Genomic DNA, 27,231 nt, shown 5'->3' on the forward strand with positions numbered 1-27,231 from the left:
ACACCATAATGAAAAGTGCTATATAAAGTTTTATTAACGTCAGTCATACTGAAACCTTATAAAGTTTCATTTTTATTTCAGAGAATGAAAACCGCAGGCATTGAAAGCAAAAATTCAGCTGTATGCAAAGCTACCCACACACAGCTGTTGAGCTTTATTCGGGCAGACTCCTCCTGACCTCCGGCCCTTGTTTCTACTGAGGGTCCACCATCCTGCCGGTCCGTGGCCTCGTCCACATCACACCTGACTGCCGTTTGCTGCTACGAGTCTGTTCCGCAGAGTTGGCTGGTTCACACACAGTGACGTCTCCACTGAGGACTAACTAGGACTGATGGTCAGGTGATCCAGAGGCGCTGGCGGGGTCCGGCTGCCCGTCGTCAGCGGAGGCTCCCGGCTGCCGGTTGTCCTCGGGGACGGGCAGCCGGTGAAAGTGCTCCAGGGCCTGAGCCACCTTCTCTGGACAAATGTTGTAAACTGGATGAGTTGGAGCCTACAGGAGAGAGCAAAAGGAAAACAAGACATTTGTTACACCATAGTATTTTTTAAGCATCTATTTGTTCCTATTTCTGGCCCCTTTATCTTTTTCGTATCACATTATTTGTAGCTAAAGTGGCCCAATTTCCCAGCCTCTTTATCTAAGCTGGTGTGAGTGTAATTATAGTTTAACTACTGCTTATACAATACGTCTTAACCACGATAGCACAGTTTCTACTCCCTCCGCTATCCATGGACACTTCTCATTGATTTCTGTGAATGAAACAGGCCGTCTAAAGAAGAATCCATTTCTTTAAACACTTCTTCACTGTGTGCAGCTGTATGTAAAACTCACATACTTGGGAGAAAAAGGAAAAAAAAAAAAAATTGCACTTTTGACCAGTTTCAATTGAATGAAAACAAAAATTTCACATGCTCTTTCATCACCTATCTGCATGAATGGAGGCAGATAACGTAGCTAGCAACACGTCTCAGAAAGCAACATAACAAAACAAATGCGGAACAAAAAGATACCAAGACATAAAAAAAAAAAAATTTGGTGGTGAGAAAATCAACACGCGCAACAGCAGCCCTGAGATAAATACTACCTTTGTAAAACCTTTTCCTTTTATTTTGGCAGTTCGTGGTAGCGGATGAGACGTTGCAACACCGCCACAAAATAGAAGCTCAGAAATTTGAAGTTTGAGTTGAATCGACACCTCTCTGAAAAAACACAGAGCATCATAACGCTCACAGAGGCAGTATTTGCTGCCGGGCTCATATACTGAATTGTTTTAACTGTACATGTCTTCCTGATATTTTGTCCAAACCCGGTGGGTTTAACACTACAGATGGAGAAGCCTGAGAAAAATCTTGTGGTTTCTGACCTGAAGCCCAATGTCCTCTTTTAGACAGACGCGACGGGACACAAAACCACTTCCAGTCTAAGGCATCAAGGCGGCTGCTCTATTACAACCTAAGAGCTGATCTGCAGAGGCGTGCATGGGGAGGCAGGCTGACCGTAACCAACTGCAAGTGCCAGTAGTACAACAGGAAACAGGAAAATAAAACCAACGCCACTGCTAGTGCTGTTCACATCTCTAAGTGTAACCACTTCGTCTTCGATTGCTTTACTTTTCAACTCCACCCAACGTTAAAACGTCTGCCAGTGCTTCTCATTTGAGATTTGTGTCAAAATGGAAGCTCTCTTGACAGTTAATGCAGGCGCGTGCAATTACATTCACACGAAAATGAATTCGACACGCTGCAAAAATGACAAGCCCGTAGTTTAATTATTTACTGGGGAAATTAAAAGGTGCAAGTGCATCGAAGGGAAAATGAAACAAACCAAAAAATTAAAACAAAACAAAACAACTCTTCTTTTTAAAAAAAACAAAACAGAAAATTAGGAATAAAAAAAAATCTGATAATTCTTCATGAGCCTACACTTTTCCTTGTATATATTTACATAACCACTCGCGTTTTATTCTTAACAGAAGTTCTCCACACTCCACACGACTGTCTGTGCAGCTGTGAAGATTTTTCTTGCAGCAGCGCCCAATTAACCGGCGGTTCCCGCCCAGGGGGGGGGGGGCACCCCAGAGGGCTGTTTCTGCAGTAGCCAGGGGACGCATGGAAAGATTGTGGAGTAGCTCAACTAATTTGGAAAAAAAAAAAAAAAAAAAATTGAAATTATGACTGAAAGTATTCCCACATACTTGTGTCCTGCAGCCTTGGTGTGAGGCTTAATATTCAGTATCTTTATTGTCACACGAACCAATAAACTACTTGCTACGATAGGCAGACTGCACAGGCCAGGAATTCCAGCTGAGTCAGTTCGACTCCTCTAAGCTGTTTCCTGCTGTTTTCAGTCTTAATGATAATCTACACTAACCAACAGCTGGCTGCAGTTTCCTTATTTAGCGGACAGGCGACGAGAGTGGGATGAATCTTCTGACTCTCGGCAAGAGAGCACATTTCCTGCACATAATTTCTTTAACGCCACGCGCTGCAATTAACCGTGTGTGAGAGCGGGTTTTGCAGGCCAGCAGAGAAGTTGAAATAGACACTTGAACAGTAATGGATAAATGAGTGAAACACCAAACTTTGAGTGACAGCAGCACAAATGCAAACTTGACCAAACCTACTCCAAAAAAAAAAAGAAAAAAAAGAAAACCCGGCCTAATAGCGACAATTCCAGGATTAATCTACATTGTATGAAAAAATTTGTAACACAACCCATTTTATATAATTAGCATCATTAAATAACATGCAGATTAAAATCCCCTGAAACCAAAAAGGCTGAAAACCACTGTATAATAAGCAATTAAGTCTCCGGAGGTTTCTGTCTTTCTTACATCTGCATATCTGCGTTTTGTTCTGTAATCAATTTTGCATATAGGCCAAAATATACACCAATATTCACGTAATACTGTTGAGCCTCCGATGTACTGAAGGGACTCTTCTCTTACGGAACTGGTTAGAAGTTAAAGGTATAATGCTGGAGACATCGTTAGCTGTTACTACGGTCTCATCTGTTTTCACTAAAAATATTCAGTTTCTTTAAATGGTAGATTTGTCAATGAATCCACCCTCAGTTTTCCATTCCTCCCTCCCCGTCGCCGCTGCAGCCTCACCAATCTGTTCTCCTCCCTGCCGATGATCATCTCGTGATGGAGGTCCGTGTTTCCAAAGTGCTGCGCTATGGAGAGGCCGCTCAGGCAGTAACACGTGTGGTAAAAATCTCTGGATCTGTGTGCACACGAAGACATAATGGCGTATAAATGATATGCCTGAGTAAAACCATATGAATCCCATTTAACAGTGCCGAGTGTGTGTGTGTGTGTGTGTGTCCAGATGGTGTGGTACTGACTTGCCAGGCTTATCCAGAAGGCCCCCTGTTGGGTTCTGACAGCAGAGGAGGATGTACTCCTGCAAGGCCTGCTGCTCAAACATCCACCGCTGCCGACTCAGCTCCGACTCTCCTGCGCAAACACAATTCAGTAAAAACACAAAACCCATGACAACACCAAAATAAATAAATAAATAAAAAAAATAAAATAAAAAAAGTAAAAGACACCGGCAAAGCTGGAAATGGTGAGCCCACATTCCTTCTCCCCAGCTCTATCAATATCAGGCTTCAATGCCCAGAGCATAACACATTAATATTCATTCAGTGTAGCTGACACACAAGCCAGCAGAGGAAAAAGCACTCTTAAATCCATCCATCCGTCCAGTGTAGCTCTGAAGTGAAAACTTTATTAACCACACTTAAGCCCTACATGGAGGATTTTATGGTTCATTGTGAGCAAAAACACATTTTGCTGATTATTTTGTGGCATCTGAGGAGAAATCTCACACTGTTTTCACCATTTTTCTTGTGTTTGTGGGCGAGTTCAACTGATATTGATTTGACGCTCCGGGAAGAAGAGCAGTAATGATGTGCCTGATAATGTGGTTACATTATTTAGTTATAATGATATTTTTTCGTACAAAACAACAGATCCCACTAAGTAGAAATTGATATGACTGGTTAAAAAAAAAAAATCACAAAGCTTTCCGGTATTTCCAGGGATTTCTTTTTTTCCCCCCGACACCATATCCGTATCATGTTTAACCTCGGGGATATGACCGGGGACACAGTACCTTCTTTGAATAAGGCTCTGTGGAGTAGAGGCAGGATTCCCGCCTGCCAGAAAGAGTAGCAGCCGTCCACCAGTTTATTACAGCGGCCCTGGAAGCCTCCCTCGAACCGCATCTGCCTGCTGACCACCCACCGCTGAGGAAGGAACGCGACAAACACACATTTAATATGCTTTAAAAAAAAAAAAAAAAAACCCCCCCCAAAAAAGACCACGGCGTGTTTTAAGACATGTGCATCCCGTCGAAGCTACGAGGAGGCTTAACTCTGACCTCACAGTGTGTTCCAGCGTATTCACGTCTCCCCCGAACGCTGCCGCTGACACGAGAAATTCCTATTTATACCAGAGCTGGAGCCCCACGGGATCACACGGGACCAGGGGTGGCGATGAAGAGGAAGGCGCAAAGGACAGCGGTGTCTTAAACACGTCCAGAAAGGGAAGGAATTCGCTGTACCGTTGCCACGGTAACCACTAATCGGTGGCCCATCCAGCCTGCTCAGCTTGGATCGAGTAATTATGGGATATGGGGTTTAATGCCGGCTGGGGTCTCGACTGCCCGCGGAAGAGGGAGGACGATGTTTAGCCTACTAACATTAGTTTCGCTGATTCGTTCCAGCCACTAAAGGGAGAAAACAGTGTCTCGGTGAACAGAGAAGATATTCAGCCTTGCTGCAGCTCCGCCACGTGAAATATTATGTGTGCAGGGTGGATACATGTATACTCGTAAACATGCCGGAGTAAATGCCTTCACAAATGGCAGAGAGACTCAACACAGCTACGTTTTCAGCTGTAACGTGCCAATGTTGGAGCTGTTCTGAGAAGGCACTTGACACGCGCATCGATCTTTGATCGGCGGCCCGCACCGCAGATGCTCCGCGCACGCTGCCGCCGAGTCCAGCGCAGTCTTTATTCGATTGGAATAGACGGGCCGGAAATTCACTGGCCAGGCTGCACTGTGGGAACTCCGTCGCTTCCCTTCCTCTTTACCTGACAGCTCATGTGTGATACGGCGCTCTGCAGCGCCGGTGCAGGTTCTCGCGGTCAAATGAGGCAGCCGGTGTTGATACACGGGTTACATTATATTATCACATCAACTGCATCCTGGAACTTCAGACTGTCCTTTTCTTAGGTTTCATATAGTCGATGAGACTCTTACGAGCGGCATTTGGTGGTTTTCACAGGTTTGTACTGGCTGTACAAGTTCCCAAGGAGAAAAATGTCCCCGCTCATCACTCGATTGTTAATAGTCAGTCCTGTGAAATGAAAGTCCGGCAACAGCAGGTAAACAAAACGCGGTAAGGCCACATGAATCTGACAGCTGCCACCAACATGAATCTCTTCTCTCCGTTAATGACTGATTCGTCCTCTCAGAGATGAAACTGGGACTGTTTTTGTGCAGCGTGACTCATCCTACATCACTAGGCAAAGGGCAACTTCACGAAAGGCATTTTTCTTCATACCCACTCCGGCACTGCGTAATTTTTTCTCAAAAAAATATTAACACAGTTTGGAACTCAGAGACTTGGAAAACCCCATTATGATTGTGCTACTATAAATCAGAGACCGGACTCTGTACAGACAGATGTTTCCTTTCTTTACTGGATAATCTGTTGATTATTTCTCGATCACTTGACTGACTTGCTTCCAGAGCCCGAGCTGGCATCTTCAGATTGCCTGTTATGCGCCACCAACAGTACAAAATCTAAAAGTATTCATCTTATGATGATACAGAGCAGAGAAAAAAACTGCAGCATTACTGGACACAAAGGACTCAATCCTGCTGTATCTGCTGTAAACCAGCGACACAGTGTTGTGCAGAGGAGACACAGCAGGTGAGTCATGCTGCTGCGGATATTCTCAACCTGGTGTCGACTTACAACCTTTGCCGCGCCACCAAAAACCCTCCCTGCCCCAGCTGGCACCCCGAGCTCCACCGGCACTCCGGTCAAACCACTGAGACAGAAAGCCGTACGGCTTGGGTCTCAAGGGGGGGCGGGGGGACAGTGACGCGGGACACCTCAGAGGGCGTGCTCCTGTTAACCTGCAACATGGGCTGAGTGTGGCGTGAGTATCACCACGGAGCTGGGAGGCCGTTTAAAGGACGGACGGACGATTTTACAACCTGCTAAGCATTCTGGGGAACAGGTTTTCTGACCAGTCCCATGCAAATGTAACTTTTTTTAACCACACCAAATTTGAATATGTGCTTGAAGGGTGGTGGCCGTTGCTGGGAGGGTGCTGTAGAAGCATGACATTTTGAATTTTAAGCCCTCATTTTTCTCACTAAGCCATCAATGCAAATATGGCTAAAAGAAACCGAGCTGGCTCTGAACAGGAGCTGTGTTCCTCCTTTCAATAAGAGATGTGAAAACTGCCGCAGGCCGGGCTACTGGTGACACACGCTCTCTCTCTCTCTCTCTCTCTCTCTTCCGGATGACCTTAAGTTTCGTGTCCGCAAGCAGCCGCCCTGCCGCAGAGGCTCCAACCAAAGCTCTGCCCACACTGAAGCTCCAGGGCTATTGCTCTGATCTCTAGCTTCTGTGGAAGCAGGCAAAACGACGTGAGAATTTCCCTTTGGGGATAAAACACTGGATCCCAACAGTCACAATACAAGCCACTGTCGGAGAAACTGATGGAAACTTTGTCCTCCGATATGCGAAGAGTCCGGTGGCTAGACGGATAAATTACTAAAATGAAATAATGTCAAAGCACTGCTTAAAGTGCCATCTCTGAACAGAAATGTCTAAAATAAAATCTAAAATAAGCAATATTGTCCCATATTTCAGGCTAAAATGGGTTCTCACCAGGCGTTATCAGTCATTTTACTTAATGAAATCTCGCTTTGGGCCATAACACTGTATTCTTAATTTATCACATCTATGTGCTTCTGCTTGGTCCCTCACAGAAGCCTATAACAGAGGTGTTACTTTAGCACTAAGGCTCTGTTGTGACTTACACCGAACGCATCGTTTTTGGGTTTTAGGACTGTACGGTAATGTTAATGCTTTTTTTTATGTTCAATAACCTCAAAAATATGCCTTGATAGAAGAAAGAAAGAAAGAAAAAAAAAAAAAAAAAGGTCATATGGGTTGCTCACCAGCAAGGCTTTGAGGTCGAGCATATGTTCTTTCCCCAGGATGACGAGGGCGGCTGTGCCACAGAAAGTGTAGCCGCCGTGGGCCTCCAAGCCTGGCACTCCACTCAGACCACCCTCCCAGTTCTGACACCTGGACGCAGAGAAAATAGTCACTAAAAAAAAAAAAAAAAAAAAAACCCCAATAAAACACTCCCGCGATTATGGAGAAGCAGGGGGAACAAGACGGTCTTTAATAGGTGAAGAATGAGCCGCTGTGGTGGTTTTGTTGTACCTGAGGATCCAGTTGGTCGTGTCCTCAAACAGTCTAGGCGTGAGGATGTTTGTGAGCGATGCTACAGACGCTGCACAATATGCACTCCTATGAAAGGAAAAAACACAGGCATGTTGATACAGATCAACAAAGGGAGACGTGGCGGAGCAGGAAGTCTGCTCTTCCTACACTTGCACATAATCTTCCAAAGCACTGTATTTTTAGACCCCCAATAGACCACGTATAAACATCCATTTTGCTATTTGTGTTCCCCTGTTTGTCAAGTCACCTCAGCTTGTAAATATTTCGGTTTTTTTTACTGCTTTCAGGAGACTGAAAAACTTTTAGAATATAGGACTTCAAGAATCAAGAATTCAAGGACGAGGCTGGTGCTAATTTATCCTTTTCCTCATTATTAACACGTCGCTTGCAGAGACCCCGGCCACCAATGGATTTGTCCCGCAAATAAGCCCATAACAGTTTATTCTTCCGTGCCACAGAACTCTGCTGTCATCCAGAAACTATTAAAAAGACGGCAAAAGAGCGAAATTGTTGTGTTTGGGTGACGTATTCAGTCATTTTGGTTAAACGGTGCGAATGCCAAAGCAAGTCCCAGAGCACGCTTCGTGATGTCTGCTCAAAAACTAAAACTACTCAACAAAGATTAAAAAAATAAAAATAAAAAAAGAACCACACAGTCCGAGAGCTCTTTCACAATAAACTACACCAGTCTTCAGAATTGGTAACAGGACAGATTAATTGCTGGATTTGGTCTCTTCAGGGGAATTTTGTGGATTGAATCAAAAAAAAAAAAATTTTTTTTTTTTTTTTTTTTTTAAAAACAATTGTTCTCATTTAGAAAATGGCAGCAATGCAAATGAGTCAACAACACCCCCTCTGTCTGTAGAGAGCATATTTATATGTACGTGTAAACGAACTGAATCACGTATGAGTTGAAGGATGAGGCTGGTGCTGCTCTGTGGTTTTCTTATTGTCAACATATCTCACGAAGAGACAAAACCAATGTGTCAGTCTTTCTCTCAACACAGGCAGACAGACTTACCGGCCCCTTCTTCCTCAGACTGAACGTTGATCCTTAACAAAAGCAGCGAGCACTATGGTTTCGAGCAGACGTTACTGAAACCTGGCACTAAACAGTGCATTTGTTGGGGGACTGTTTTCAGCTGTGGATTAATACACATTTAGTGCCCTACTGAGTATTTCCAGCAGCAGGATGGTGTACGTGAGACTGAGACAAAATTATCTACGATGTTCACCATTATGAAAAAAAACATGACATATGTTTTTAATAGCTTTTGGACAGCGACGGAGGTCTACGGCACAGAGGAATAAGATACGTCTTATTAACAGCATCAATTTCATTGTTGGTTCCGGTCTTTTCATGGGACTTGTTGTCAATAAGAAAAACACAGAATATTGCCAGCGTTTGAAGGAAAGTGGGTTTGCTTATTGGTCGCTGTCCAGTGAAAACCATGTAACTGCAGGATTAGTTCACTTAATTTCACCAGGAGAATCCACTTTGTATCAATACTTCTTTCCAGAGCAGTCTTGGGTCCATATATTAGAAACAAACGATAAAACGCTTCTTTAAGACTGAAAAAATTCTAAGAAAAATAAAGCACTTTTAAAACCCATTGGATTGGCCCACAAATCAAAGCTTCAAAGTTCATGAAAAGACATGAAATGACATTTTGGAGTTACATGGTTTTCACAGGGCAGCAACTGATAAGCAAAGAGTTGAATAATATAAAATGACAGCAGAACATTAATTGGTTGGCAACAGATAACAGAATCCCCTGAGACTGAAAAGGTAACCGTGACTTCTGAGGTTCTCCGCTGAAACAGAAGACGATAAAGCTGCTTATCAGAAACCCACCGCTTCAAACACACACACACACGCACAGAGTAACTCAAATAACATAAATCCACTTTCACACGAGAGAGATGTGGGTATTTCTCCTCTTTGATATCAACACAGAGAGGAACAAAATAGCATAAAAAAAATTAAAAGGGGAAAGAAAGGGCGATGCACCTTTTAAAAACGTCCTACTCATTTGATAAGAAGACTCTGCAAAGTTAGCTGTAAAATATTTTGACTGTTGTACAGTAATGTGCAATCACCGTGGACACAAAATGTTTTTTAAAATAAATAATGTCTTATTACTGTATGTTTTTCATCCTCTCCGATCCTTCCGTTTCATGCCAATAAAGCAAACTCTAAACTGGGGAAAGGCATGAAATAAAGAGGAAAGAATAGAGGCCCGAGGGTGGAGGAGGTAGCGTTATCTTCTGGGTTCTCACCTGACATCCACCTCGCCTCCAACGTGCATCACAAACGAGCCATCTGGGCGCTTCACTGACCATAGGAAATCTAGCAGCTTCTCCCTGGAGAAGGTCGGTACAGGAGGAAAGAGAGAGAGGAGGGGGTGATTGGAAAGAAGAGGAGGAGATGTGTGGTGAAAACCGGAGAAAAGGGCAAGATGTGGATGGAGGGAAAGAGATAAGGCAGAGAAGGGACAGAGGGAAGGGGTGGGAGGCAAGTGGAACAGTGTAAGTCCTGCAAATTTAATAAAGCACTAATGCTAAGTCAACACCTTCATTGATGCTTCACATCAATGAAACAGGAATCATCAAACATTAGTAGCTTCACCCTGCTGCCGGTTCCGCAGAATTAAATATAAATAAATGCAGAGAAAATCAGGAGCAAAAAGTCATGTAAACACTGCCTCTGTGATACAGATGGTTATAATTAGCTTCTGGGTAAATAAAAATAAAATAAAAAAAGATTTCTGTAATGTTCTCCTACAACTGTAACAATGTCATAGTTATTATAATGTAGCACTGCAGAAAAATACAATTACAATGAAGAGGATTTTAATGGATCAATTCATTCATCTTCAATTTCAAACATAATTATACAGAGACTTATTAAAATGTGTGAAAAAATTGAACTGATATACACAATATACAGTTCAGACCACAAGTACTTGGACGATTACACATTTTTTCGTTCTTCAGGGTCTGTGCTTCATCACGTTCAGTTTGAAATAAAATGACGGATTCTACACTAAAGAGCCGAGACTCAGCTTAAATGTGAGTAGGTTTACATCAATGGAGAAAGAACTGTGTGGGAGATACGGCCCTTTTAACACATAGTGCCCAAGGTTTAGGGCGTCAAAACTAATTGGAATAACTTTGTTATTGTTTTTCTGCACTGCAGCCTGGCGTTTCTGCTCCTGATGTTTACCAGGGGTTTGCGTCTCGTGGTGAATCCCCTGAGGTTACGGTCGTGAAGTCTTCTCCCGATCGTTGACAAGGAAACGCGTCTGCCTACATCCTGGAGAGCGTTTCTTGACCTGCTGCACAATCATGAAGGGATTTTTCTTCACCATGCAAATGATTCTCTGCACAAGACTTGTTGTCCATTTTCGAGCTTTTTTAAGAGTGTACCCAACAGTAGATTTTTCGCAAACCAACTTCCTTTGACATCTTTCTTGCTTTGTTTGAGCCACATTATTATCTTCATCACTCGCACCGTCTCCTTTTACCCCTCATGCTGACAGACAACTCCACCTCAATCTTGCAATTTGGGCACTGTGTGGTAAAAGGGCTTTATTTTTCACAGTTATTTCGATTTTGATATAAATCTACTCACGTTAAAGCTGAGACTTAGCACTTTAATGTAGTATCCATCATTTTATTTCAAACTGAATGTGATGAAGCTCAAAGCCTGAAGAACAAAAAAACGTGTATTCTTTCAAATACTTCTGGTCTAGACTGTAAATGAAGAAAACCCTTGTTTTAGTTATTTTATAATCTGAAGCCCTTTTTTTCAGACTGCATGAGATTTCATTACAAAAACACTGTGATACCCTTAAGGCAATTTGATACATGCAGTGTTGTGTGTATTTATAGTACATTGCGCAACTCTGAGTTACGTCTCTCCAAGAAAGTCACCGCGACATGCTGATCTTGGGAGTCTTACGATATCAAAGACTCTTTGAGAAATTTGACAAAATTCCTGCTCTACATCAAAGCTGCTGAGATGTTTGGCATCAGATATACAGTACATGTCCTTTTCTAAATATGTGCTGAATTCATTTTTTTTGTAGACAGAAGTGGTTTTTTTCTGTGTACATACCCGATACTTGATATTAATGTTGGAACACAGGGCTTTTTTTTCTACTGTAATCAAAATTTGTTACTTGACTTGAGGATTACTTTTAACCTACAATATTACATAGTCCAACATTAAAACAGAGAAATAAAAACTAAATATGAAATAGTATAATAACAAAACAATCAACTCAATCAGTAAATCTGTTTACCATCTGCTTTTCTATGTTCTTTAATGTTGTGTTTCTTACAACCATGGTACTATTTGGTGTGGTACAACACAGTGGGGTAACTGTTGCTGTGTGACCGGTACCATACCTGTCTATAACCTTATAGGCCTCTTCTGTGCCTATGATACAGAGGGCGTTGACGGCAGCATAGGTGGGAGCTAGGTGGGCGTGCTGTCCTGGTCCCCCTGCAAAACCCCCCGTTGGGCTCTGACAACGAGCCAGGAACTGACAGACGCTGGGAGGACAAGAGCAGAAGTTTATGAACTTTTTTTTGGATTTTTAAAAAAAAAATGTACTTGCACAAATAGACACCATAAGAAAGAGGGGTGCAATGGAATATTGCTATACCGATACTAAAATATTGTATAAGATGATGTTCAACAAAGGCTTTCTTTCATACTTGATTACTACATCTGCTCTAATTATGTAACCCTAACCAATGGAGATTTATGTGTTGAAGATGTAAACATCAAACATGGTTATAAAAACACGAGTATCTTATTATCAAAACAATCACAAGTGGGTTTGCATATATTGGAAGTTGTGTCTCGCAGAACTTTGTTCTAAAATGAGAGCGTCGATCACAAAACACAAAAGACTGTCTCATCTGTCTGGAGAAAGTATGTGAGATAAGCTTTAATTACCCAACAAGACAAGTGGGGCTCAGGATAACATTTGGTTTGGTCGCCATCACACTGCTATTTTAAAAAGTTAGGATAAATACATAAAATGCAGGCCAGCAACCCCAAAACGTCTTTTGGATACAGGTTTAAAAAAATGAAGGAAATCAGGCAAGAAAGGTAGCTACGAGGAGGAGAGGCTAATCTGGAAAATATGGCTACCTTTCAACAGCAGCAGAAGAATCTGCAAATCTACAGTTTACATCTCATATGCATAGTTGACTGACACCATGAGGGTGCCTGTTTTGGAAAATCTGTGGAGGCTGAATATATGTTGATAGAAGCTATACATTGATGTTGATTGCAAAACAGGTCCTGCCGCATAGTGTCTGATAAAAGACACTCACCAAGCACTTTATAGATAACACCACTACACTGGGTAGGGCCTCCCTTTGCTCTCAAAACAGCCTCAATTCATCGTGGGTTTGATTCCACAAGATGTCGGAAACATTCCTTTGAGATTCTGCTCCGTGTTGTCATGACTGCATCACATAATGTCTGCTGATTTGTCAGCTGCGCATTCATGCTGCCAATCTCCCGTTCTGCCACATACCAATTGTGTTCTACTGGATTCAGATCTGGTGACTGGGGAGGCCACTGAAGCTCACTGAACTCATTATTACGTTCATGAAACTTTGCTTTGTTTTTTGACACGGCGCGTTATCCTTCTGGAAGTAGCTATTAGAAGATGGTTAATTGTGGCCTTAAAGGGATGCACATGGTCAGCAACAGTACTCAGATAGACTGTAGCATTCAAACGATGATTGATTGGTATTAAGGAGCCCAAAGTGCATCAAGAAAACATTCCTCACACCATTACAGCAACACCACCAGCGTGGACTGATTACACAAGGCAGGTTGGGTCCATTGACTAATGCCATTGTTCCATCTGCATGCTTCAGCAGAAATCCAGATTCATCAGACCAAGCTACGTTTTTCCAATCTTTGACTGTTCAGCTTTGGTGAACCTCTGCCCAGTGCAGCCTCAGATTTCTGTTCTTGGCTGACAGGAGTGGAACTCGACGTAGTCTTCTGCTGTTGTAGCCAATGTGCCCCAAGGTTGGAAATGTTATTCATTCTGAGATGCTTTCTCTGCTCACCACTCTTGTAAAGAGTGGTTATCTGAGTTACCGTGACCTCTCTGTCAGCTCCAACCAGTCTGGCCATTCTCCTTTGACCTCTCTCATCAATAAGGCTTTTCCGTCCACAGGACTGCTGCTCACTGGATGTTTTCTTTTTTTTCGCACCAACAGTCACGCCACGGTTTAAAATCACTGAGATCCAACTTTTCCCCCATTCTGATGTTTGATGCGAACATTAACAAGTGTCTGCATGAGTTTATGCACTGTACTGCTATCACATGATTGGCTGATGGGATAAATGCATGAATAAGCAGGTGTTCCTAGTACTGTGCTATGTTATTGTATATTCCTGATATGATTGGCCTACTCAGTTATACGTTCCTTTCAGATGCTGCACATTTAATGCACTAAGTTTACATAAGAATCTGGAATTATTTTCAATGTAGATTATAACTGCAGTGACAGATAAGAAATATTCAATGAAATGTTAAAAAAATGAATGAAATAAAACTTTCCCTACTTTTATAAGAAAGACAACTGCTAAATACTATTAACTAAGTCCAAGTCCTCCTCTCTCACTAACCTCCAGTGAAGCTACTCAGTTTCTAGCAGAGGTTGTACAAGACAGATCCCACATGTGAATGTCACTTACTGTGCAGATCATGCATTTTCAATTAGCTTTCCTAAAAATTCAAAAACAAATGTACAATGAAACAGATTTCTTTCAGTAACATCACTGGGACATACCACCTTTCTTGCATATCACACACAAACAACACTGTCACAGTGCCTCAGATCATCAGCGCTCCGATTCTGCATCTCAGGCCTGCAGAGCCACAGCAGACTATAAACATGCACCACTGGTTTAGTTCCCTCTAGCTGACGTGGCACCATCTCAACCACAGCTTCCTTTCTTTCCAGCCTCCGTGCACCAAGCTGCTTCTCTAAAAAATGTCCTCTTCATCCTCCGACCATGGAGAGAAATCACAAAACTGTGAGAATGCCTTGAGCCAACTGAGGGAGAAGGGAAACCTACATTAACTTTGGCCAACCAGCCCAGTGCCAACACTGACATTTCACGGGACAGAAAAAGCAATCTGTCGTAGGTTGCATTGTTACAAATCCTTGAACAGGGCCTTTTCTGTTTGTGCGTGTGAGCACGGGGGCGTCAGATTAGCGCTGGGGAATGCCAGCCGGTGTGTTGGCACGCCTCACAGTAATAATGAAAGTGTGGGAATGCAGCCTGGCATTGCTCCTTGCTACGTGGTTTGCAGAGTGTGACTTTCGATTGGCAATAATTTGATCAAGTGACATTTTGGTGGCAACAACAACAGCACTGTTTGAAGTCACGGCTGCATAAACATATCTAAGATAATACATCCGCTTATTCTGCTCAATACTGTCATTACTGTTATTAATCTCAATTATCAGTCATGGTAGTTTGAGTAAAAACAGTAATTTCACAGCTTCCTAGAGCAACACCATGACTATTTATTACTGTTTGGGTTCACTTACAGAGGAAATTTAAGATGAATTGTTGCACTTAATTATGGAAACTACAAGGCAAGATATGATTAAAACAGTACATAGTGTACATATTGTATTGTATATTGATTCACCACTGCAATAGTAATTTGGGCTATAAAATGAAGGAAGGTGTGTGTACCAGTACAATATAGTGCTTGAAGTAAGGACATACAGAATAGGTTACATATTTTATGTCTGTCTTTAAACATATTGGAACCGTGGTTGTAATAAATGTTATCGCTTGTGCTGTACTGTGCAAACGTTTTAGGGCTCTTTGGATGTTTAGATTCTTATCCATCACGCAGCACGTACCATTGTGAGACGCCTGACTGCTTCCAAATTCGTTCTTCGCAACAAGGAGCCCAAACAGAGAGCCAGAGTCATCGGGAACTATCTACATCGCAGCTTCACGGAGTCAGTCTGGGATCACACGAAGAGGACAGGAGACACCGAGACAGACTAAATCCACAGAAGAACTGTGGCAAGTTCTCCAAGATGCTTGGGACAACCTACCTGCCAAGTGCCTTGAAAAACTGTGTGCAAGTGTACCACCAAATATTGATCTGATTTAGGTTTTTGTCCGTTTACTGTACTTTGCATAAAATTCATAGATGGATATAAAACTATTCACAGCATTGTTTTTGAAGGCAGCCTCCACATTTAGCACCTAAGACTTTTGCACAGTGCCCGTGTCTCCCACAGAATTAGATTCTGTTTGTGGTGGTAGCTGACGGTAGCTAATACTGTATCTAATACCTCATATATAAGCTGCTCCACTGGAAATATATTAATTGCCGAGTGCTTTGTGACACCTAAATAACTGAACACTATATAAAGCTCTATCTCTGTGCTTGCTGTCAATCTCACCTGTTGCTTCTGCCCTAGCTGGCTCTCCCAAAGCAGCATGTTGGCTGCTGCCCTCCTCCTCCTCCTCCTCCTCCTCCTCGCATACATCTCTCTCTTCATTAGCTACAGCTATCCCTTTCAGACCTTCTTATTGCTGTTTCACCTTCCACAACAGCACTGGGTGAAGCATCGAAATATTCAAGACAAATTAATTGGACAGCCAATCACACTGGTCGGACTGTTCAGTTTTCCCACGTGTTTTTTTTTTTTTTTTCTGTTTCTAGGTACTCCATTTGGCTACCTGTGGTCCAGACTGTTTTTGTGCCTCCTCAGGATGAGCACTTTTGAGTCTTTTATATTTTTCAATGTTCATCTGGCTTGAGGGAGCAAACATTCAGCGTCAGGGTTAAAGAATTGACATTAACGTTATCTACTTGCAGCAGCAGTTGCTATTGACTAGCAGCTATGCTAGCCGCCTTCTCTGCTGGGAAAATCCAACAAGAATCCTTCCCCCTGTGCATGATCGTGTTTTGATTCAGTGTGGACGAAGAGGAGGGGCTATTCAGAGTCGAGTCCGTTGTCAATATGTTTTTGAGGGGGAGAGAGAGAGAGCAGGGCAAGGAGGGGCTGAGTGACTCGATGCGCTGAGCACAGCTCTGCAGTGAAATACGATTTTACCCATTTGAAAAATAGAAAATCAATACGTGGCGGTTAATGTTGATATTGTAGCGGGCTGCCACAAATGTGTGGGAAACACTGCAGTACAATATATACTGCTGATACTCTTAGATTGGTGTCTCAGAAGTCAATGTGGGGTGGGCATTAGGATTATATTACTTGTGATTTTGTACATTTTTCCATGACACAATGGACAGAAACTACTACTCCCATTGTTGCAAAGACAGTTTAGGTGTAGCTCCTGCTGCTCCTTATCTATCAACAATTTTGCATTGCACAAGCATGTGCTTTGTCAGCAGCATTTAGTAATTATGAGAACTATGCAATGGAAATAAATAATAAAAAGCATTTGGCAGCGCACCCACTTTATTTGGCTCCATTTTTGCCCCTGGTAGCAGTTTAGTAGTGGAGTATGTGTCCGTGTGTGTTTGTGCGTGACTCACTCTGAGGCGACAGCAGAGGGAATGGGCTCCTCTAGTAACTCCAGACTGTGAAGAATCCAGAAGCAAAGCCACGGTCTGCTAGCATCCAGACACTACTTGCACGGAGACAGACAGCACCATACAAGCACACACATCACATGATCAGATGGACATTAGATGACCAATTATAGCATTAAACGAGATAGTGAGATCAGTCAGTCGGAGGAAGACACGAGGGAAAAAAAAGTCTGCCAGACAGACGGAGAAGAGGCCAAGGAGGAAGATGATAGTGCTGAGACACGTGGAAAAGTATAACACCCTTTATTTTGACAGTTTGTAAATACATGATCATATTTAGGGTTGATGACACAAACAATAAAGTAGTGGTCAGCCGATCAACTGGTCGGCCGATCAATTGGGCCGATCTTTGGCATTTTGAGATAATCAGCAGCGGTCGATGCCTGAGCTTATTAGGCCGATTAAAAGAAAAAAAGTCTGCAGATCATTGTGGCTGCTGTGGAACGACGTTAGCGCTCCCCCTTGTGCCAATTCCGCCATTCTACTATACAGGTAGTTTGACCTTTGGACTTGGGTGCTCAGGAACATTGGGAAACGTGCCAATGCTGCATATAACATACCTGAGAGAAAACGGTAAGACTTAAATTCCTAGCTTTCAAAGCTCAATATATTTAATTGGCCACTCTTGATGACGTACACAATGTTTACGGTCTGCATAATTAGACTGATTCTGGTCTTTTACTGAGAGAATGTGAATAACGTTAGCTGGGAATAGTAACAGCAGCAAGCCTTCAACCAGCTAAACCAGCTTACAGGGTTGAGAAAGTATTGTATGGGCGTCCTCAGCCCCCACTCCTACTCCCGACGAGCCGGGGTCGCAAAACGTTGGGTGGTTGTGGAGCGGTAAACAAGTGTAACCGTGAAGCCTTTTATTGTTGGTGAGCCTGTGGTCTGCCGTTGTTACGCACGTTACATAACATAAACATTTTCTTCATCAATGGCACCGATATACAGTACATGATTATGCCAGTGCAAGTTTTGCCAGCAGCTAGCAGAACTATTCTCAAGGATGAAGACAAGATCGATAAACATCTCCTCTCGTCTCGAATCGACAATCGAAAAGCGATTGATTAGATAGTTATATGATACACAACGTTAGTTACAGTTGGTTGCATTTGCTAATGGGCTAGAGATAGCCTCAACAAGTGGGCTTATGTTTACAGGGGTCAGAAAGCTAGTGTTAACGTTATCAACTGGCCAGCAATGTTTCGGGGAGCAAACGTTATGGGCTTCTAGCTAACGTTTCTGCACTCTTATGCACGTCTCTCTCCCTCTGCATGAGCGTGTGTGTGTCTGTGCTTCAATTCACCGAGCTAACAGGGCACAGTATCTAATGAGAGATAGCAGTGGATTCGCGGGACAGAATCTCCGCTCTATCACACTGTTGTCACCTCTAGTTACCTGGTAGATGATATGAGCAGGCTGTGCAATGCGGGTGAACAAATGTATTATTTTTTTAATGTGTTTGATCACTTACAGTGGCCATTTGGCTTGTAACTGAGTCCGTCAACAAACATAAACAAACGTATAAAAGTATGCCTCGGGGCAGTTTTGGGAAGGTGGTGAAAAAGGTTTTTTCAAGCCCTGTACTATAACTGTCATGCCGCCCTGCTCTCTAAATATCAGCATCAGCCACTGAAAGACCCATATCAGTCAACCACTACGATATAGTGATATAATGTCTTTTGTGCTGTTTTTATTACATAATATTATGACTCAGCGTCTAATTTCCACTGCGGAGTCTTTTCAACACTGCTCCAATGTTTAGCTGAACGTAGAAATACGGCACACTGTCACGGCGTTACGAACACGCTTGCTGTCAATCTGGTTTTCAGTCAAGTCAGTCTGTTACTGAGCTGGAAGTAGGGAGAGCAACCAATTCTTTCCTCTCCCTCTCTTTTCTGTAGAGACAGTAGAGAATAGTTCACACACACACACACACGTAAAAAAAAGAGGTGACTTTCCCGAGAGCAGAAAAGCATATTTTTTTGAAAAGTGAATGCAATGGTATTTCTATTTAAAGCAGAGAGAGTCAATCAGGCACCTATCCAGAGGGAGTGAGTGTTACTGTCCTTCAGGTCAGCACAGGTTATCACTGACACACTGGAACGGATGCAACCTCTGGGGGAACTTGAGTAGAAAAACTTGGCTTGAAGGGGAGAAATCGCTTGCATGTGTCATCAGGGTTAGCCAGCACACATGCACATGTCCATTAGGGGTGTTTCACTATGTGTTCTTTGCATGCTGGAGGTGTGACACCATACCTCATAGGCGTCTGATAAATGACGTAAGCCCTTCTTGAGATACTGGTAGTGTTGTTCCCGCAACAACGTCGGTCTGAAGAACAAAAAAAAAAAAAAACAGGGTGGAAGGATCAGTCTCAAATGCGTAGCAGGTAGAATGTAACAGAAAATGGTGGTACAGACATCGGAGAAACAGCTGAAAGAAGGAACTCGGCTCTTCACCTTTAGAAAGGGCGTTCTCTGCCACAGTCATGTGTAAAATATTGCAGGCTCAGCTGACACAGAGGTACATTTGTCTTTGCTATTTTGAATATCATATGTAACCCCAAGTCATAACAACCCAGGTAGTACAAAGTGAAAAATGGTTTTATGTTTCAAGCAATCTGTCTACTCACGTGCAACCATACACTCCATCCTGGCATTTATATAAGGCTCTTTATTTTCATTTTTCATTTTCATTGATAAAAAAGTACACAAAAGTTAGTTTACTTTATTAGTTCTTTTATACTTTATTAGCTCTGCTGCAACCTGATTAGTGTCTCCTCTTCATTTTCTGCTCAATTTTTTTATTCACTTGTAATTAGCAGGGGAATATTCACATACAAAAACTACATGAATGTGCTTTACGTGCATTGATATAGTATGTGTGCAAAAAAAACAAAGAAGTACAAATTATAACAACAGTTCCGTTTCCTCGTATTTCTGAGCAAAGTGACAAAAGTGAAGTAGATATATACAGTACATGTGATCATATGAAAAAATAAGAAAACTGAGCCTTTGTCACACAATTTTCCCTCCCACGGTTCTAACGTCAGTGTGCATGTTTGCACCGTGGGAACACCAGTGCATCTGTAGCTCTTTACATAGACAAGAGTAAGTGTGCCAGTGAGTCAACCACCCACCCAGTCCTATTCGCTGCCTGCCCTTTTCACGCAGTGTTTGCCCCAACAATTGAAATCACACTCTACCTACACAGGGCTGGTCACAGATCACCGCCTGAGGTTTCATAGCAGCGACTCCGCAACACAACAACAATCAGTGGGGGGCACAGGACAAGCGCAAGGCAGCTAAAAGTCGGCCCGCCCACCACAGTTATGCGCATCAGATGAGGATTCAACTCGGCTGTTTGAATGCTGAGGGCGGGCGGGGCCTGCAGATGAGTGTGCCAGTAAGTTAAACCCGTAATCTCAGTGTCAAGTTCAGCAGAACAAACACCTGAAACAGAAAAGGGAGCAACTACTCTAATGTTTGAGGCTTAATAATTCATGCTACTGATATCCTACCATTTGTACTTCCATTAATCCTGCACTCAGATAATGGCAGAGATATCAGCTTTAAAAAACATTATTTGTCTCATATTCAGTTTACTATCAATATTTAGCGGATTAGGTCATTTTTGTGACTTTTGTGTGTAGTGCAAGGGGCTGTAGCTACCACTGAAAGCAGCAAGGTCATTTTTTCAGTATTGTTTCCTGTAATTTGGGGGCTTAACAACCCGAGAAGTTCACATTCTAAAAATCACACGAAAATCATATGCGGTGGGTTTAAAGGTCTTATTCTAAAACTCTCCGAGGTCAGTATCTTTATAAGTTCTATTAAAAACGAGTTGAAGGAATTTTTGTCTTAAACTTTATTCCTGGCAGTGTGAGAAACTCTTCATGTAGGAGGTCGGAATTCACAGAAAATATAAGTTTGCAGTTGAATGAATATGAATAAATGTTTCCTGGAAGAAAGTTTTCTTAGTGTCTAGTCAAACATCTCTCATGGGAGAGTGGGTGGAGTTTGACTTCTGACCTCAGGATTTCTAAAAGTCTGGCCGCGGCCCCAGTCGTAGAAATTTTCTTCTGGCATTTCTCTTCCATTAATAGCGACAGTGAACTTAAATGCTGCCTTCGTCAGCATGTGTGAAGGCAGAGTTTGAAATGTCAATGTGTTTAGGCGAGTTGTTGCTATTAATTTAATGCAGAAAAAAAAAAAAAAGAAGAAGATCTCGCCCTTTCTAAACTGTATGGATCTTTGTTTCCAGCCAACAGCATGCTAAAGAAATTCAAGAGATTTGATATAAAGTCCATAAAAAGAGCTTTTCTTTGTTTCTTCACTAATTATTTTTTTCCACTCAGCACAACAGTCAAATAACCAAGAGAAATAAATTACTGGGCGATTCAGGAGGCAAATCAACAAAGCTTAACCTGTTCTGCACCAGTATGTTTTTGTAAGAAACACAAAAATCTATATTTGACTTGGCCGATATGGGTAGAAAAATACTACATATCAGCAGTGACGTAAAAACAAAATAACAAACAAACAAACAAACAAACAAAACAACAGCAACAACGGATCAGTACATTTCTGATTACACTGCTAAAATTATGGTAAGCAGAACAGAAAATAACCAAGGCCTGGATGCCTTCCTTTTTATGACTTCAATTCAACTCAAAACCTCTCCCTCTTATTTTACCTTTTAACTGAATGCGGAAAGCTAACCTTTTCTCCTATTTGCTGAACATGTGTTATGACACAAAGACCAATGATCACTACTAAACACATGAATTCTACTGATGAACACCAGTCATTTTCTTATCATATGCCCTCATATATCACATACCATTTCGAAAAAAACAAATCCCCGCTGGCTGCAGTGCCTGTGTCAAGCAGTTGTCATAGAAATGAGATGAGTCACCCCATTAAAAGAGGACGGACGACAGCTGATAACAGGAGCAAAGCATGTGGGTTGAACAGCACATCATTTAGACAACAACCATCATGCATCTCCATGCAGCCATGTCTGCTGGAACTGGGGTCAGGCCCATTTAGTGTGTCCTAGTTTCACATAATTATTGTATTAATATCTAACCCAACAGAATCACATGTCTGAAGCAAAAGCAGAGCAACTTCATTGTCCGTCTTCTGCACGTGAACAGGGCGGTTCCACCTCTCTTAAGGAGAAAGCTTAAAAAACATTTTGCAAAAATAAGACTGCATTCCTGTCTTAAATGCTACTAGGTGATGTGCTTGTCATTAGCTCAAACTGCATTTTTAAAAAAAATGTAATATTTGATTCATTTATATTTAATATTTAGGATGTAAAACTATCTTATGCTAGTCCTTTAAGGAATAACAATGGTCTAAGATATACCCACTTTGCTGGAATTTTCATTTTGTCGTCTTTTGAGAGTTGAGAGGAAAAGGCTGGGAAGTAGCAATAATGTCTGCAGGAGACAGTTCTTCTGCAGGAGTATTTCCTGGTGGGGATTTTTCTTGTCAGATATGGGGTGAATAAGCAGTGCGTGACGTTGTCACAACCACCGACGTGAAAACAACTTAGACCTAATTGGAACAGCCACACAACAGAAAATCTGGTTTAAAAGAGTCTCCACTGTGATCTTATTATGATCACGAAGTTTAGGCACTTTTCAAGTCAGACGTCTTATTACAGTATGAAGCCTGAATTTCAGAAAATTCTATGTGAAAAGACCAAAGGGAATAGTGGGAAAAACAAACTGTCAGTGAAAAACCCAAGACAAAACCCTCCAACCTGTTGACACTGTGAATACTTACTGTGGCAAGTTGTGCATTTGCTTGTAAACACTGATGACTTCTTCGATGCTGCATTCCACTTTTTTCTAATTAAAAAAGAGAGAGCAGGAAAGAAGACAGGGTAAACAGTCATTATAGAGATCATCATGAGCTAATGAATACCAATAATTAAATCAGCCTTTCATCAGCTAGTCATTACTACAAGCCGAAAGCGGAGCAGACGTTTTTGTTTTTTGCAAGTTGTTGCAACAGACCTGAAAATACAAAGATTGCAGTATTTTCTATCGTGGTCCCTGTGAGGGGTTGTTTGTAAAACATATGCAACACATTAGTTACAATTTAAAATGCTTTTTAATTGTAATAAGATATATATGACAAAAAGTAAATAAACAATAACTAATGAATAATCAACAATTTATAATGGGAGGGATCCAAAACATTAATTGATATATTTTCTGAAAGCAACTTCAAGGACTTCAAAAATATTTAAGATAAAAAGGCCACGGGAATAGCCTTTCTCCATGTCTTTTAATTATGATAAAGTTTATACTTGATATAAAAACGTGATATAAAGAGAAAGGATGCATTGGCTTACTATTGAAGATACACTGCCTGATTTTATTAAAGCCCCTAATCACCCCAAATAGTTCAGATTTTAAACTTCAAGTTTGAGATTCTGAGCATTTGGTGGTGCTATTGGCCCTGAAAACAAAAGTCTAAGTCCTAAGTCCTAGGCAGAAAAATCTCTGCTTTCGAATATTAACTGACAAAGTATTGACCAGTCAGTATGTTTAATGTAGATTAGATCCTGACCAGTACTTGATTTTTGAGGGTACTATCAATATTTGAGAGCTTAAAAAATTATACATTGGGCCAATATTCAGTTTTGATAAAAATTTGGTTTTTAAAGAACTAGGATCAAGATATGTACTGAGCATGAAACATTACAGCTGAAAAATAAACTTGTCAGTGTTGGTCTGCTGAACAAACTACACAATGACGACTTATCGTGACGGGTGTAAATTAGCTGTTGAACTAACCCCAGCACATTTACATTGATGTCTTTCAAATATCTGCGTTGTTTAACATGCAATGTTAAAAAAGTAAATAATAAAATCAAATATGCCAATTCCGACACAGCTGTATGAAAAAGTTTGGGGCACCCCGGGGCAAATTACATTTTTGGTTGATTTCTTGAATTAAAAGAAGTAAATACAACAGCAAACAGCCTTTTAAAAGAAACCACTTTTCAAATGTTATTGCATTTTTACTTTTTTATTTCATGAACTGAAAAAAATAGAAAAAAACCCCCAGTAATTTGTAGCATGTGCAAAAGTTTAGGCACCCTGCTAAATCAGTAGTTAGTAACCTCTTCGCCGGCAGGAGCACTTCAGGTTCCACAGATTTTCAGTAATTATCAGGTCAGGGGAGAGTGGGGGCCGTTCCAAAAGCCTCAGCTTGGGTTTCTTGAAGTAGTTCATGGTGAATTTTGAAGTTTGCCTTGGATCGTTGCCCTCCTGTAGAAGCCAGCCTCTTTTCAGTTTCAGTATCTTGACTAACTGCAGGACATTTGCCTCCAGAATTTGCATATCAGCAAACAGTGGAGTCCATTCTTCCCTCTGTCTGTTCATTGTGTCCTGTACCACTGGCTGCCACACAACCCTAAAGAACAATATTTCCACCACCATGCTTTACAGCTGGCAGGGGGGTGGGGGGCTTTGTACTGACTTTGTAGGGCGCCCAAACTTTTACGCATGCCACAATTTCTGTTTTTTTTCTTCTGATGTCTGTTTGCTCAAGTAGGTGTATTTACTTATTTTTACTTCAAAAATCAACAAAATATGTAATTTGCCCACTGGTGCTGAAACTTCTTGCTCAGCACTGTACACTGGCGATTAACTGATAATGGCCGATAATACCAGCTAAGCGAATTCATCAGTCAGGCTCTCATTTTTATAGCCCACTTTAGAGAAGTAGGTTGGTTAGGTAGAATAGATGGTGCCTATCCTAGGGGCACGTTGCTGGAGATGGAAAATAAAAATGAAGCAAGGGGGGCACTATTCTTTCACAGGCTCTCTGGATTCATTGTATAGCTATGGCCCTGAGTGATCCTCCCCACATGTTAACTATAAGGTATGGAAATTCTTTTTTTGGTTGCATCGTAAGAGGAACGATCCCTAAAGTATCAATGCTACAGGTATTAAATTTGTTTTGGGTATCAATACTTGTGTGAATAGGATTGAACCAAAAAAATAAATTCAAAAAAATAAAATAAAATCCATCCCTCCACCACACGAATACTCTTCTTATTGCTGGATCTCTGCTGATGTTGTGTGCATGTCCGCAGTGATGACCTCTTTGGTTCAAAGAGCTGTTGAAACTGACTCGTTTTTTTCAGGTAAAAATGGCAAACATTTCCTGTACCAAACTTCTCAAAAGTGTGGATTTAACGCTTTTCACTACCACATATCACTGTAACCAGAATCCGTTTGGTTTTTGGACTGTTTCTCTGACAAATCAAGTCATGTGAAGATGTCTTCTTGAGATCTGGAAAAATTTAGGGGCATTTTTAAATATTTTTTGGACATTTCTCATATCAATCAATTAATCGAGTACATGACATTTATTCAGAAGTAGCATAAATTATGACACAATTCTCTCCCTAACGTGATTATAAATGAGCTTCTTTTAACAGTAAAAAGCATCATTATCATGATATACTGATTACGGTGATTCTGACCCTGGTGTAACGTATTTTATATTATCTCCCACCCCTGCTGCGTCCTACCGTACAAGCAGCTAAATTAATTCAAACTTAATCCAATTAAGGTACAATGCTAGCTACCTAAAAGCTCACGTTTGCTGGCTAAAGCACGGCGAGGTAATTACCATGAATGATCATTTTTCTAATCTAAGGATCAATTCGTGGGTTTAATAAATAAATAAATAAGTGCATGACAGTTGATTCTCTGCCACACGTTTCCATCCAGAGTGGAAGAGTCAGTCCAAGCAGCGTTCGCATTAGCCACACTAGCTAACGAAGCTCACCTGCTCCACTGAAGTCACCGTCTCCACCGCATCATCCACGAACATCTCCGCGGAGTGGCACTCACTGGAGCACCGCAGGGTCGCCGGTACACCGTCCATGGTGATGTCAGGGAACCCGTTATCTGGAGTGAAGCTGGAGCTGAGGCGGTGCACGTAGTTTGTTTTGATAGTTCGCTCACTTTCACTGGGCTCCGCTCACTTCCTGCCGAGGTCGGAGTGGGCGGAAACTGCGCGCACACCCGCTACGGAGTCTCCAAGGGAACGAACCTCTTTCATTTACCTCGGTGCGAAAAAGGGCGCACAAATACATACAAAGCCTCTCGTAAAAGTGTTGAAATATCAGTTGTAGTTTAACATATATGTCGACGAGTGTGTTTGTATTTGTAACGGTCTTTTTCCAAGCTTCCATCTAATTCCTGTTTTCTCATTGGTGTTTTGATATTGACGTCGAAAGAAGCAATGCAACCGCGCGTATTATTTCAAGTCAAGTCAGCCCTGCCCAAACAAAGAAGTACCGGACATGGGGCCTTTCAGCCTTCAAAATAAACACTCAAACGACGGATAAAAATCTTCACCTCAGCCCTTGGGTACCCCCGTTGCCTTTAAGTTCACGTTAAGTGCAGATGTAGACACCCAGAAACCCACCAGTACTCTTATACTGGAAAACTACCTGGTCCCTGGTTTTCTGTGTGTCAATTAGGTTGTGGTAATCTGATGAGTCAGAGCTTTATATATATATATATATATATATATATATAAAAAATTAAAAACTTATGTTTTAGATCTAGATTTCAACACGTGGCCCTTCTACAAGACGGTCAAAACTCCCAAACAAATTTGCAAGTAATCGAATTACCAGACATAAACAAAAAAAAAAAAACTGTTCCACAATTAGCCTTTTAAGGCTTTTGGAGCTCCTGAGGGTCTAGGACTAAGGGCAGGGTAATTGCCCACTTTGCCCACTAACCCAGCCTGGCATTAATACATTCTTTAATTTTTATATAAGCTGTATGGACACCGATGGCCCAACTGATGGGTAAAAATAGGCTTTTAAGTTATGGGAACCCTTAAGGCAACCCCTGCACCTTACAAAATAAGGTGCAATAAGGTTACAAAAAGGTGCAATTTACAAAATAAAATTATGTTTAATCAAAATGCTACAAACTAGTCACTAATTACAAACGTATGTTATGATTATGTTTATGATTATGATTATGATTATTATATTATTACTTACACAGGTGCCCAGAACAAATTTTAG

General features: G+C 41.6%; 1 protein-coding gene across 1 annotated transcript; it reads right to left on the bottom strand.

The window, feature by feature from the left end:
* Positions 1-21: 21 nt before the first annotated feature.
* Positions 22-26,424, bottom strand: fntb (farnesyltransferase, CAAX box, beta). The gene is made up of 12 exons (XM_040126127.1): positions 25,971-26,424; positions 22,944-23,008; positions 19,407-19,479; positions 17,086-17,177; positions 11,918-12,064; positions 9,785-9,868; positions 7,484-7,570; positions 7,213-7,342; positions 4,120-4,252; positions 3,347-3,458; positions 3,111-3,225; positions 22-490 (listed from the first exon to the last, which is right to left on the bottom strand). Exons 1-12 carry the CDS (start codon positions 26,067-26,069, stop codon positions 323-325), a joined length of 1,305 nt encoding a protein of 434 aa, XP_039982061.1. The 5' UTR covers positions 26,070-26,424; the 3' UTR covers positions 22-322.
* Positions 26,425-27,231: the final 807 nt, after the last annotated feature.

The sequence above is a fragment of the Xiphias gladius genome, chromosome 4, assembly GCF_016859285.1.
Source record: "Xiphias gladius isolate SHS-SW01 ecotype Sanya breed wild chromosome 4, ASM1685928v1, whole genome shotgun sequence".
NCBI lineage: Eukaryota > Metazoa > Chordata > Actinopteri > Istiophoriformes > Xiphiidae > Xiphias > Xiphias gladius.

Bases quoted from the DNA above. Each gene is read 5' to 3' on its own strand.
- fntb (XM_040126127.1), bottom strand. From the start codon at position 26,069: ATGGACGGTGTACCGGCGACCCTGCGGTGCTCCAGTGAGTGCCACTCC. The intron at 19,480-22,943 runs GTAAGTATTCAC...TTTGTTCTTCAG, and splicing joins CAAATGCACAACTTGCCACA to ACCGACGTTGTTGCGGGAAC. The intron at 7,343-7,483 runs GTACAACAAAAC...CTCTGCGTCCAG, and splicing joins ACGACCAACTGGATCCTCAG to GTGTCAGAACTGGGAGGGTG.